The 14,945-nt window shown below is 36.1% G+C and overlaps 2 protein-coding genes across 3 annotated transcripts; one reads left to right on the top strand and one right to left on the bottom strand.

Moving 5' to 3' along the window:
• On the top strand, nt 1–2,149 carry LOC145114654 (protein FAR1-RELATED SEQUENCE 7-like). Its single transcript, XM_079050713.1, has 4 exons — nt 1–227; nt 314–1,139; nt 1,226–1,475; nt 1,542–2,149. Exons 1-4 carry the CDS (start codon nt 1–3, stop codon nt 2,147–2,149), a joined length of 1,911 nt encoding a protein of 636 aa, XP_078906839.1.
• A 1,374-nt stretch (nt 2,150–3,523) lies between these two features.
• On the bottom strand, nt 3,524–11,522 carry LOC145143135 (pleiotropic drug resistance protein 1-like). 2 transcript variants are annotated; one of them, XM_079074796.1, is made up of 20 exons: nt 10,864–11,522; nt 9,723–9,843; nt 9,284–9,372; nt 9,072–9,156; nt 8,491–8,650; nt 8,318–8,394; nt 8,188–8,241; nt 7,714–8,106; nt 7,337–7,618; nt 6,916–7,232; nt 6,656–6,816; nt 6,461–6,564; nt 6,213–6,363; nt 5,946–6,121; nt 5,519–5,851; nt 5,152–5,442; nt 4,609–5,054; nt 4,352–4,523; nt 4,024–4,278; nt 3,524–3,948 (listed from the first exon to the last, which is right to left on the bottom strand). In XM_079074796.1, the coding sequence occupies exons 1-20, from the start codon at nt 11,232–11,234 to the stop codon at nt 3,691–3,693; spliced, it is 4,296 nt and encodes a 1,431-aa protein (XP_078930922.1). In that variant the 5' UTR covers nt 11,235–11,522; the 3' UTR covers nt 3,524–3,690. The 2 variants fall into 2 exon arrangements, with proteins under 2 accessions (XP_078930922.1, XP_078930921.1); XM_079074795.1 differs by having other exon boundaries at nt 3,524–4,278.
• Between the last annotated feature and the right edge of the window lie 3,423 nt (nt 11,523–14,945).

The raw sequence follows: 14,945 nt of genomic DNA, 5'->3' as shown, positions 1-14,945 counted from the left end.
ATGGATGAGGAGAACAATATAGAAGATGTTGATGTGGACATGACAGACTTCTTTCTAAATGTTGAAAGTGATGTTGAAGGAGCATGTATTAATGATGGTCATGAACCTGAAGATATGGAAGTGATCAACAATGAGGAGTTCGAATCATTGGATGAAGGATCAGACCAAGACAGAGAAAGAAGAGCTCTTATAAAAAATTTGGGAAAAGAAAAAAGGTGTAGCCTTGGGTCAGTACATATACAATCATTCTCAGTGGGACAAAAGTTTAAAAGTAAAAAAGAATTAAAGGAGTTAATTGATGTGCATGCACTAGAAACAAGAAGGAATCTATTCTTCAAAAAAATGACAATCAAAGGCTTAGGGCACAGTGCAGAGGTGTTGTACCTGTCATCAATAAAGGTCAAGTGGGGACTCAACCTACCACTTCAAAAAGTAAGGGCAAAGAAGTAAAGACACAAAAAGAAGCATGTGGTTGGTATATACATGCATCTAGGTCAAACCCCGAATCTGACTGGTTTATAAGGACCTTAAACCAAACTCATACATGCTTACAAACAAGAAAACTCAGAGCTTGTACTGCTTCTTTAATCTGCAAGAAAATCATAGATCAAGTTGAGGCAGATCCGAAGATTCCTTTGAGAGCCATACAATATCACTTTCAAAAGACCTACCAGGTGGGTATTTCGATGGATAAGGTGTTTAGGGAAAAAGATATGGCAAGAAAGCATGTAACTGGGGACTACACAAAACAGTTTGAATTGTTGAGGGACTATGCTCTTGAACTTCAAGCTACAAACCCAGACACAACAGTCAAAATAGATGTGTGTCCTAATGGAAACCCTACATCCCCAACAAGGCAGTTTAGAAGGATTTATGTATGCTTGGGTCCACTGAAAAAAGGTTTCAAGGCATGTCTTAGAGACTTAGTAGGTTTGGATGGTGCCTTCATGAAAGGCCCATTCCCTGGTCAGGTTCTTACAGCAGTTGGTCTAGATTCCAACAATGGAATTTATCCCTTGGCCTATGCAATTGTTGAGTCTGAAAACACAGCTAGCTGGAAGTGGTTTTTAGAATACCTTGGGGATGACTTGGAGCTTGGGAGCAACTCAAACTATACTTTCATAAGTGACAGGCAAAAGGTAAATTGCAGTTCATCAATTGATCATTTAGATTGTGTTTTTTTACCAAGAAATTAATTCTAATTATTGTTTGTTGAGTCATGTAGGGATTACAAATTGCAGTTGATCAATTGTTTCCCAATGCTGAGCATAGGTATTGTATTAGACATATTCATGACAATATGAGAAAGAAGTGGGGGCAAACTGAGTACAGGGACCATTTATGGAGGTGTGCATCAGCAACCACCATTCCTGAGTTTGAGCATTTGATGAAGGAGTTTAGTGAGTATGATAAGGAGGATTGTCAATGGTTGAAGCAGATTCCTCCTGTACATTGGGCAAGGAGTCATTTCTCAGGTAATTGTATATCTTTGCATAAGGTAATGATTATCAGCATTAATTGTATGTTATTGTAATGTGCAGGAAGAGCTGTTTCTGATGTGTTGATTTCAAACATGTGTGAAGTGTTTAATGGGAAGATAGAGAAAGGCAGGGACAAACCTGTAATTTCATGTTTAGAGTTCATTAGGGAGTATCTAATGAAGAGGATATGCAATGTTATGAAGGCAATGAAGAAGGCTAAAGGTCCACTAACACCTACAGCAACAGACATCCTAGATGCAAGGAAAAAAGGTGCTTCACAATATATTGCTAGGTGGAATGGGGCAAACAAGTATCAAGTCACTAGAGCATTGCAAGATCAGCATGTGGTGAATGTTAGGAACCAAACTTGCACTTGCAGAAAGTGGGAGTTAATGGGAATACCTTGCAGGCATGCAATTGCAACTTTGAATGAAATGAGCAAAGACCCTGAGGCTGAGCTTGACATTTACAAGTGGGTACACAAGGTGTATTGGCTAGAGACATGGCAAAAAGCTTATTCATTTAAGGTGGAACCAATTAAAGGGAGACCCATGTGGCCTAAAAGTAATTGTCCAACAAAGCTAATCCCTCCTCCACATCGCACTCAGGTGGGAAGGCCTAAGAAAAAAAGAAGACAAAGTGAGGGTGAAAGGTTAAGCAAAAGGTAGAAGGCAAGTCAAGGTGATGGAGTCAATGAGATGCAAGGAGAACATTCCCAAGGGCCAACAAATGATGGAGTGCAGAAGCTATCAAGGAAACATATCAGTGTTACTTGTAGCAAATGCAAGAATAAAGGACACAACTCTAGGACATGTAAAGGGCAAGGTGGGAATCAATCCAAGAAGTGATTTTGGTTGTTTGCTTGTTGTTAAAAACTGTTTGTTTTTGAAAACTTTAGTTATGGTTTGATGATGTGGTTATGTATGGTGCACAGACACTTGTATGCTTAACTTGGTAATGGTTTTTGGTTCCACTCATGTGGTTAATGGAATGTGTATTTTGGTCAATTTATGACACGTATTTTGGTAATGTACTTTTGTTACATTTTGGTTCTATTTATGTGCTTATATTTGACAATTGATACACATTTTGAACACATTTTCACACTTGAATATCATTTATATCATTAACAACATTGGAATTCATTACAAACATAATGAAGTCAACTTACAACAAAATTATACCATTTTTACCCTGCATCACTTGATCAACAAAAACCCTGTCTAACCCTATCCCTTACATAGATCAAATACTAAATATAACAATCACAAACATAAACCAGCTTGCACATAAATACATCTTTAGCTTGAAACCTTCATCCTTCAATGCATCACACCTTGCCTCCAACATGTTGTTCCTGCTCAAAATTCCATTGCACTGTTCCTGTAACATATTGATACTTCTTACCAGCCCATTACATCTTTCCTCCAACGTATTTATGTTTCTTAGAAGACCAGGTATGATGGTTTTACTCCTAGGACACATAGGCGGGTCAAACCCACCCGATAAACCCACAAACAGAATCCTTAGTAAGGCAAGCATAAAACCTTCTTCCGGGATTCAGTGGTGTCCAAGACGTTTTCACCAAAGTGAGCTTTCCACAAAAACAAACCACCATTGTTCGATTGCAAGTCAGGAAGGAGAAATGGAAGAAAATAGCCGTTGGGGAAGAACAGTTAAGAACGTTGGGGAAGAAGATTCGTTGGGGAAGAACCTGGGAAAAGAAAACGATATATAAAGGATGTTTTATTTTTCCATATGCAAAAATGGTCCCTATAAGTAAAAAGACAGAAATACCCTCACGTGCAAGGCACACGAGGGGGTTAACGGATTCTTTTTAACGGGTGTTAAGTACAGGGACCATTCTCACAAACAAACCAGTCCAAAATGACTACAAAACCAAAAAACTCGTGGTTTGGACCAAAACCCCAAAAAATTGCATACCATATGACCATTTTTGCAATTAAGTCTTCTGGTTATAGTAAGTTTTGGTCTACATATAGTAAATCAAATTAATAGTAGTTTCTACCCGCACACCAAAGTGCAAATTAATATATGTATGTATAATGTTTCTTTGGGCCAAATAACAAATTTTTATACATACATCTTACGAGTTACGACCGTTTAAAGCAAAATCTCATTTATACCACACCTAATTTCTAACTTAAAAATTATCAAAAAGCTATCGTACATGCTTGCTCATGTGATCTTATCTCTTCTGGAAATTGAAGGATCTGATGGAGTAGGCAAAGATAAACGCGAAAAACAAAACCAGTCCGATATGCACTCCAGCGATGGCGCCCAGGAAATCATGCTTGAAACCAAAATACCGACGCAAGTAACCTTTCACGGTCTCACCACTCGTAAGCTCGGTGTCGAAGTCGCCAAACTGCGATGCAACCATGCCGTAAAGGGTCCAAGCCAATGGGTTCCCCCAGTAGTACCATCTCCACCACACCGGAATCCTCTGTAAAAAGAGCATCGAAGTTACAATTGAACAATAACGAATGTAAAACAACAATGGGGCTTTTGAGGAACTTACGGGTCGTGGGATAATGAATCCTGAAAAGAGATTGAAGAGTCCATAAAACGAGGCGGCGATGATGGCAGCGATGTTGGCGTTGGGAGTAATGGCGACCGTCATCATACCGTAGTAAGTCATGTAGAGTAAACAGCAGAACTGGAAGAACAAGTACCAGAAGAATTTGGCTGCTGTCCAATCAAACCCAATCATGGCGTACACTATAACACTGTACACCGCGCTTTGTGCAAAAACGTAAGGGACTTCAACCAGAACCTGTAAATTTTACAAGGATGTAAGAATATCTGGAAGTGTATGTATAATGAATGATGTTCGATTTAGTAAGTACCTGAGCAAAGGCGTATGGCAAAGCGGAATACATTCCGGCAGCTCGTTCTCTGTAAAAGACGGTGCGTTCTACGTCTACAACTGGTTGCACCGCCGATGCGTTTTGGACTCCGAGGAAGAGGGTTGCGGCGTACATTGAGCCCATTGCGTTTATCAGATCCCGTTGGGTCGTCCTGAAATAATGACTTCAAAATTAGTACAACAGAAGATGGGATCAATTTCATATGTTTAAGTTTAGGGAATTAATTAGGGTTTTACTTTTTGCTACCGAGATCCCAGAACATGGTACCGAATATGATGGCAATGAAGGTGGTGAAGACGAAACGGACTGCAGTGTAAGGCGGGTTTCTCCAGTACGACCAACGTTGTTTCCACAGGCAAGCCATACATTGAACAATGAACGACTGCGAGTATTGTGTCGGGAAATACAGATCGTTTGTTCCGGGACGTGGGACACTCAATTCAGCGATGAGTGCTTTGTTTCTCCTGTAAAGATCAGAGTTCCTGTAGATTTCTGTGAAATCCACTCCTAAAGCAATTTCTTGCGCTGAGGTACTGACTTCCAACATCCATGTCGCAGGGTTGTATCCGTCTTTTATCTTACTTACCCCATTGACATCCTCGAAATACTTGATCAACTCGCAAGAATGGCGACCCACGGGTCCCACGTATAATTCTTGTCCTCCTCGTTTCATCAAGAACAGCTGCAATTAAACCGATTGTTGTTTTAAGTTATGAACAACTAACCGAATAGTAATCATTTGTAATAACGAATTATGTGAACATGATTTTCTTTCTTACCTCATCAAAAGCTTCAAAGATGTCAATGCTGGGTTGATGAATGGTGCAGACGACTGTTCTTCCTGTGTCCACAGTGTTCCTAACAGTTCTCATGACAATAGCAGCAGCTCGAGCATCAAGTCCTGAAGTTGGCTCATCCATGAAGATTATAGACGGATTGGCTACAAGCTCAACAGCAATAGTCAACCGCTTTCTTTGTTCAGTCGATAGCCCATTGACACCTGGCAACCCGACCAACGCGTCTTTTAATGGGTTCAGCTCGACCAGATCCATAACCTCATCAACAAAACTCTGTAAACAACATCAAACTTTTTAAATGGAATTCAACTGAAGTATCAAGACAAAATGTATGTTGTATTATACGAACCTTTCGGGTATTTTCATTAACATCTGTAGCCAGCCTTAACCAGGCTGAATAGAGCAAAGACTCATAAACAGTGACATGTGGCGAGTGGATGTCGTTTTGCTCACAGTAACCAGAAATTCGGGCAAAAGTTTCTTGTTTCTTTGGATACCCGGAAATCCTAACATCACCTTCAATATAACCACCGGTTTTTCTTCCAGCCAAAACATCCATCAGAGTTGTTTTTCCAGCACCACTGACTCCCATGAGAGCTGTAAGAACACCAGGTCGGAAAGCTCCACTCACACCTTTAAGTAAAAGTAATCTGTCTTCACTCACCCCTTGCTCTTTCATTTCCTACAACATTTATCATCATCATATTAGTTTTATTAACACAATCACATTCCACTCAAAACAGTTTTCTGAGTGTTGATAGTAAAGGGTTCTCTACCTGTGGCATATCAACGGAGTATTTGACATCATTAAAGGTGATTGAATGTGGTTCAAATGGAAGAATCATCCCTTTCTTCTTGGTCTGAGTGGCATCATTTCCGGTTGTCATGGCTGACAATTCAACTTCTGTGTCATTATCAGCCTGTGCTGCATTCGACTGAGTTTTCCCAAATGCTGTAGGGTTTAAAAAATGTTACAAAAGAAGCATTTAAAATAATAATCTGAAAATCAAAAAGTCAAAAAAGTCCAAGATGGAGATACTCACGGCCAAGGATAGCCAGAGACAAAGCAAAACACAGGTTGAAGACAAGAATAAATCCCACCAAGGCCGCAATTGCAATCCAGTACCAATAAGCTTCCGCATAGAACCCTCCAGATGTGATAATAATTTTCCCTAATGTGGTACCATTCAATGGCTATAACACCAAAAAAGATTTATAAACATAAGCCTCAGTATACATACGTATTTATATATCAATATATAAAAACATACAAAAGCATTGTTTGACTTACTCGTTTCCATTGATTCCCAAGAAACTCGTTCACAGCAATTCCATTCATGGCGTACATCATAGGAGATGACCAGTATCCCCACAACCACCACTTCTTTACATCCTCTTTTGGAAAAAAAAAAAAAAAAAAAAAAACGTTAGTTGACCAAAAAAAAAAAAAGCCGATGGAAGGTCATGTTTTGAACTAAATTAGTACCTCGAACAAGAACAAAGCCACCCAAAGCAAAGACTAAGAGAAGTGCGAATGACCCAAATGTGTTTGCCACAATCATATTTCGACCCAATGCTCCAATGAAACGAAACAATCCTGAAGACATTTGGTTAACGAGCAAAAGCAGAAGATATTGCTTGAAGAATCTGCAAAACAAGAAAGATCCCGTAAATAAACATATGCAAATAAGAAAACATGTTTTTGAAGCTTTCAATCTGTGATTTTGAAATGTAATACGTAATTACTTTGCAATATTAGGATCGAAACCCACTACGTAATAAGTGAGAATCACCCAAACAGCAGCTTCAAGAAATGAAACAGGAATCTTGATGACCCATGAGGGTAAAGCATACGCCCATGAAGGGTAAAACAGGTAGTCTCTTTGTTTGTAGTATACGGGAAGCTTTGCAATTGTCATTGATATTTCAGACATCCCATTGAACATGATCATAACAACACCAAAGAAAAGAGCACCCACATACATCCCACCATCTTCAGTTGTACGCCTATGCATCTCGGTTCGGAAAAACACAGTCAAAGTGATGAGCGACATCACAAGTAGCTGAAACAAAGCAAAACAACATAAAGTTTGTTAGAATTTTAAGCTAAATACTCAAGTTCAATACTTTGTCAAACACAGTATAATTGTATAAACACGATACTCACCTGGAATAACTTGAAGATATAAACAAATGAATTTCTCTTCATGAGCAATATTTCTCTATCAGTACAAGCCTTCAAGAGCTCCTTTTTGTTTAAACCGTAATTTTCAGTTGTGAGAGCAGCCGGGTGGCTTTTTGTTTTGTCATAAGCTGTTGCGATATCTTGTCCCATTTTTCTTCCAACATGAAACGATTGGTACGCCTCAGCAAATTCTTTAGCAGTCACAAATCTATAAGCCTGGTCTCTTCTCATCCAATATTGTTGTTGATCTTTCTTTGATGTAACCTGTAACCCAAATCCCAACATAAATACCGAATGCAACAACTCATTGAGATTATAATTATTAATAAAAAAAATCACGAGAAATCGAGTGTACTAACTTCTTGCAAGAAATCAGCAATGCCTTTCCTCTCGGGACATTTGAACCCCATTGATTCGAAAAACTCGAGCACGTGTTCACGTGGGCCTTGATACACAATCTTCCCATCAGTCAGGAGGATAATGTCATCGAACAAGTCATATGTTTCGGGTGCCGGCTGAAGGAGAGAAATGACGGCTGTTCCTTCTAGAATGTGCAGCATCTGCTTAAGCGATTTCACGATTTGGAAAGTTGTAGAACTGTCCAAACCAGTAGATATCTCGTCCATGAGAAGAACCTTTGATGGTCCCACAATCATTTCACCTGTTGTGACACGCTTCTTTTGTCCACCAGAGATACCCCTTATCATTTGATCCCCAACCATGGTATCAGCACAGATGTCCAACCCCAATAACTGTAATCATTAAAAAATTCATATCAGACCTTAACTCGTTTTCTTTCTCATTTCCTATATGTAATTATATAATTATTATACCTTTAGAGTATAATCTGTGACCACACTAGCTTCTTGTCCTGCTGTTGCAGCAGCCTAAATAATAAAACAACTATCATAAGATTTTGATAATATTCATGATAAAAGAAATTCTCAGAAACTCGTTATTTACCTTCATGTAAATATCGATGTCAGGATCAGGCTTAATATTTGCGTCTTTTTCTCTTCTTGATAACTCCGCCAACATCTCTGTAATTCATATGATAAAACATTATTAACCTTTTGTGAAATATGATTTATTTTTATATAGTGTCACACCATGGAAGATGAAGTCATGAAACTAACCATAACGTGATCCAACCCCTTGGCATCTTGCTGAGAAAGCCAAGGTTTCTCTGACTGTCATTTCTCCAATATGAACATCGTTTTGACTGATATAAGCAGCCGTTCTTTCGGGTACAAACTCATGCAATTCATGCCCATTATATGTCACTTTCCCCGAGGTCTACATTTATAAATGGTAACTTTAGGATCAAATACAAGACTCAAATTGTAACTTTAGGATAAAATGTCTGCTAAAGTGCATTCAAATGCTTACAACCTCCTAACTCGTTTTATTAAAAAAAATATTAGATTATTATTTTAATAACATGAGTTTTGTATACGTTAAATATGATAATAATTTATTAAGTTAGAAAAATCGGACAAAAAATGTTGGTGGGTTAACCACAACTTCCTAGAAAGTTCTATTATAAAAATGGATTATTATTTTAATACTATAGTTTACGTAATCATATTTAATAAACTAATTATTAAAAAATTGAAGAAAAAAGACAACCAAATTGTTCTTGGTAATTAAAGCTAAGTAGCTAACCTAACCCAATCTGTTTTAACCCATTTAGACGCCTCTAGGGTTGAGAATTTACCTTAAGCTCCTTTGCAAGCTTCCCACCCAAGGCTAACAAGAGTGTTGTCTTCCCGGAACTTGGAGGACCCAAAAGTAATGTCATTCTACAAACACATTTACATCAAATTAATTTTGAGTACAAAAATTGGATCTTGATACTAATAAAGCAATCAAAATGTAGCTATATTAATGGATGATTAATTGATTATGTGTTCTTCATTCTAATCTCACCTGCTAGGTTTAACAACACCACTAACATCATCAAGGATAGTTATATGCTTTTTCGAATTCGGAAGTACACGGAACATGCTCAATAACCCCTATGCAAACATGAACATGAAAACAGAATTAGGAATGATTTTGTAATACCTGGACAGCATTTGTGCAATTCAAATGTAGTAACATGCATATGTTAAAACACAATTTGAATAACTGCTCAGGACTTTTTTTTGGTAGTTTTCAAACTTTGATGACCAAATTAGAAATTCGGATAAAGTTGGTTGCTATTCTTGGTCCAAATTCAGTCTAATGCAAATAATAACAACCAAATTCGTCCGTATTGCTCTAAATAGAGCTCTTTACAAAGTTCAATCTTCTTAGTGATAATATAAAATAAATGTTAAAAATGCACATAATAAATAAATGAACTTTTAAAATTCTTGTTGCTTACCTCAATGAAATCAATGTGGAAGTTAATGAAACTAGGTAAAGCTCTGCTTCCTGTATTGACATCTGCCTCCACAGTCAAATGTTCATATTTGACTTCAATTGTAGGCAAGTCAATCCCAACTCTGTAATATTACACAAAAGTAGTTTATTATTTATTTATTTATAAAAAAAACAAATTAAATAAGTCAAAAGATAAAATTAATTAGTGTAGCTAAAAGTTAAAAAAACAATACGATAATGGAGGCGTAAGTGATAAGTCATGGAAAAAACAATAAATTCCTGATTTTGGTCTATGGGTACATTGAATGCTTACGATATGAAAAGAAACAAAAAATCGATATATTTAGATGGGCCCACATGGAAGAAAAAACGCGAATAGTAGACAATACGTGAGAGTAAAAAGTAAAAACGCTACTATTAATAGAAAACTTAAGTATCAATAATTTTTTTTTATAATAAGTCAACGCCACCTTAGAATGTCTTATTTAGCAATATTGGATTCTTTATTTTACAAATTTTGCTATAATCATAATTATTTGTGAGGCTGAAAAAAATAATTTTGTTTTGGTCAGTCCCAAGTGCTTTGATCTAAACTCATCCATTCATCTAAATTAACCGAATTTTATTGTTATTTTTATCTAATATGTTAAATAGATAAAATATAAAAAGTTTATAAAAGATAAGGAATACGGATGTATTCATATTTTTTGGAACTCTTATATTGTTAAATTAACCGATTTATGTTGTAATCTTTACTTGCCAACTCTTATGTTCTTTTATTAAAATTAAATAACCATATTCGTAATCAAATTTAATTTATTAATACTTAAAAACTTAAAAAATAATTAAGGAAAATACAGATGAACCAACCCATCTAAACCAGATTAATTTAACCCAAACCCATGTTAACTCGTTTCCCAAAAGATCTACCACCCGTTTTACCACCTCTCATACAAACCCATTTTGACCTTATTCAAACCCGTACAAATTAGCATTAATAATTTTTGTTGCCCTTTTTGTTCTTATTGTGATTTTGATAGTCGATATATATATATATATATATATATATATATATATATATATATATATATATATATATATATATATATATATATATATATTTAAAGAGAGATTAATAATACCTGTCAATTCTGTTCCTGAGCTTCAACAAGAACTTCTCGTTATCTTCATCCGCCACCTTCACAAGTCTATCAAGTAAATGTTGTCTCTGTTCAAATCCAAGATTATTGATATCAACTTCATTGGAAGGTCCTGTTGATCCAAACAGCAAACCTTTCCTCAATCGATCAAAAGTCGGTAGCTTCTCAAGTGAAGCCCATTTAAGAGCCTCTTCGTCATCTTCTTCACGAGAAGATCTCGAAAACACATCCATACCAGAGTTCCTCCATACAGAAGTACTTCCAGATCTTAAACTTGGTGTTTTTCCACTTGCTGCCCTTAAACTCCCTAACCTTATACTACTACTAGCTTTGTATATATCACTCCCGTCCATTTCCAGGCACGAAATCAACTGACCCTAATCAAAACCCTCAACTTTTTGCAAAAACTATCCAAAATTTTTAACTTTTTAAAGGAAATCCTTGAATCCCTAAAAACCGATAAGCTGTATTGAGCTACTTCCGAAGAAATGAACTCGACTTCCCCAAAAACAACTGAAAATCGAAATAGGTTTTGACGATATCGTAAAGAAGAGTAAGGTGTCTGAAATGAAATGTGTTTTTTTAGGGTTTTTACAGACGGGTGTTGGAAGAACGGTTTCGAGTATGATTTAGGGTGCAAAGAAACAAGGGGTTGTTTATATATGAGGAGGGATGGCAAAATGGCGTTGAAAATAAATTTTATTTAATTGACGAGGGGTTGAATTTTGAACGTAGTTGAGGCGGCTGATCACAAATGTCGTTCAACGTGCGTCACAATATTTCAGGCTCGACTATATTATAACATACCTTATCTCGATGAATTATGAACTATGAAAGACGAAAAGATTTTAATCTTCCAAAAATATTATTATATAACTGTTATATGATAAGATTGTCTTATTTTATCTAGACAAAACTGTAAATGAGCTCTATATGTTTCTCCTAAAAAAAAAAAAAAGATTGGGATTCGAGTTCTTAAAACTCAAATTTTTACTAGGATGTCCTTATATTTGATTCTGGTTTTTATCCATGTATTTAAAGGATGTGTTTTACTTATTTGCCTCTCACATAAGGCTACTCGGTGTGGACTCGGGAATGAACTCGGTGACTTCGGCGAACATCGAGCCGAAGCCTCGGCATGCCGAGCTCGGCTCGGCAACTCGGCGATGGTTCACCAATGAGAGAGAGTGAATTGTTGGTATTCTTTTTTTACCCATTTATTACTACGTTGCCAGGAATTTTTTTTATCTTGTACTAAAGCTCAAAAACTAAAACTTTAAAGTACACACCTTTTTTATTAAAATACTGTGGAAGCTTTGTTACAATGGTGGTGGTGGTGATTGTAGGTGAATGGATTCGATGATTCCAAACTTAGAACTTATGCCCTTATATAGATGAGCTTACAAACTAATAGACAAGAATAAAACTCCTTTTTCAAAACTTATTTTTTTCCAAAAAAAATACCCAATTTCAAAAATATAACCGTTTTTTTTTTCTTTCAAAATTTCAAATTTTAAACCTTCAATCTTCAATTATAAATACACTCATCCTTATTCACTCTTTACCCCATTCAAATCTCTTTAATTCTATTATCTTAATTTTTTATTTTTCCATCATTTTCTACACCTCATCACTAAAAATTGTTATTGTTTGGTCGACTGAATAAGAGATCTTACTCGCTCGTTCATGGATTGATGTAGCAGAAGATCCAACCCACAATGACAGCCCTACGACTACTTTTTTGAGGAGAGTCGCCGACATATACAACCGCCAAGCCCTTCAACCTCGAATAAAATATCTACTCTACGCCAAATGGAGAAACACACACACACTCGCAACTCGGTTTACCATTGTGTTTTGTAGGGTGATGCATGAAGCCGGAAATGGTGAAAACGAAAATACTTGGTTAGAGAATGCTCTTGAGGCTTACCGTGTTGAAACTGACAAATATTTCAAGTTTGTTGAGTTTTGGCAAATTGTGAGGCAAGCCCCAAATGGCGTCGAATTTGAAGTCTTTGTCTTCTAATTTCTAGTGGGTTGTGTGTTTGAGTTTCTAGTGCGATGTTTCTGAATTTCTAGTAGTCTTGTGATGTTTTTAATTTTTTTGAATTCCTATGTTTTTTTTTGAATTTCTATGTTTTTTTTTGAATTTCTATGTTTTTTATGGAATTTAAGTTTTTTAAAAAAATAATATGTTTGCAATATTTATTTTCTAAATTAATTAAAAAAATATTTAGCATGATAAATGTGGCAACACGCGCCACGCAAATTAGGGGTGTTCACGGTTCGGTTTGAAACCGTGAAACCGGCCAAACCGGACATTGGTTTGGTTTCGCAGTTTGTATTTGTTTTTATGGTTTGACTTGCGGTTTCAAACTTTCGAAACCGTAGTGAACGGTTTGGTTTGCAGTTTCAATATTTTTAAACGTATAAAATCGGACGCGGCCGTAGGATTTATATAAATATATGTTAATTAACTGTTTTACATATAATTGTATATATTTTTATTATATATTAATTTTTATGTATAAGTAATAAAAAGTTATAACCCAACAACTTAATAAGTTACTTGCCCAATCCTTTTTGTGTGAAGCCCGTTCCCTTTAATCCAATAAGGGAACAAGCAATAGGGGTGTAAACGAGCCGAGCCGAGCCCGAGTCTAACCAAGCTCGAGCTTGGTTCGTTTAATTTTGAAGAAGCTCGAGCTCGAGCTCGATTCGAGCCTTAAAATGAAGCTCGAGTTCGGCTCGTGAACAATTTAGTGAGCTCGCGAGCCTAAACGAGCTTATATATATATATATATATATATATATATATATATATATATATATATATATACACACACACACACACACACACACACACACACACACACACATATATATATATATATATATATATATATATATATATATATATATATATATATATATATATATATATAGGCTCCGTTTAGGCTCGCGAGCCCACTAACTGAAGCTCGGCTCGAGCTCGTTTAATAAACGAGCCTCATATTTAGGCTCGAGCTCGGCTCGGACTCGTTTAATTCGATATCGAGTCGAGCTTTTAACGAGTCGATCTCGAGTAGCTCGCGAGTAGCTCGGCTCACTTACACCCCTAATAAGCAACAACCCTAATCAACACAAATACGTAAATCGGAAATCGCATATTTGCATGTATTGGACAATATTTGATATTTTTTATTTACTGTTTTGGACAGCTTATTAGTTGCATGTATTGGACAATATTTGACAGATTTTAAGATTTTTTTGGTAGATTTTATGATTGTTTTGCAATTTTTATTTAACAATTTTTTTTGAGAAAACTAGTCTAATGGACTCGATTAAAATGGGCCTAAAAAGCCCAAGCCATGAAACCAAACCGGAGCCAAACCGTTAGTAACGGTTCGGTTTGATTCGATTTTCATTTTTTAACGGTTCGGCTTCGGTTTTTGATAAACAAAAACCGTTACTAACGGTTTGGCTTCGGTTTGACCTAAAAACCGAAAAAAGCGGACCGTGAACACCCCTAATGCAAATGACAAGTTTTGGCTAAAGTGTGGCAAAAATGACATAGCGTCTACGTGGACCATGGTAAATATGGCATCACACTCACTAGCCTAAAAGCAATTTTTTTCTTTTTATAGGGAAATATGCATAAAAGTCCTTATATGTTGGTTATTGATAAAAAGTCATCCCTATTTATTATTATTATTATTATTATTATTATTATTATTATTATTATTATTTCAATTTAACCACTGCAACAGGCTATTACTTGTAATTTGACTCAATATTCAGGTTACCATAAACAATAGCCAGTTTCGATGGTTAAAGTGTAGACAAAATATCAATGGTGCCTTTTTTTTTCAATAGGCCAGAATATAGGTACTTTTTTTTAATTCATAATAATTTTGAACCTCAAGTCTTATATATTTTAAGATGGTGTTTGTGATTTCATTTTGAACCTCAAAAGAACTTTTAGGCAAAATGAGTTACTGACTTATGGTGGTGATAAAATGAGTTTTTAACAAAGTGTTTGGATTCGCTTTTGTGGTGGTAAA

This window comes from Lactuca virosa, chromosome 1 (genome assembly GCF_052849685.1).
Source record: "Lactuca virosa cultivar CGN04683 chromosome 1, Lactuca_virosa_CGN04683_v6, whole genome shotgun sequence".
NCBI classification, from domain to species: domain Eukaryota; kingdom Viridiplantae; phylum Streptophyta; class Magnoliopsida; order Asterales; family Asteraceae; genus Lactuca; species Lactuca virosa.
This window is presented reverse-complemented; position numbering and strand designations above follow the sequence as displayed.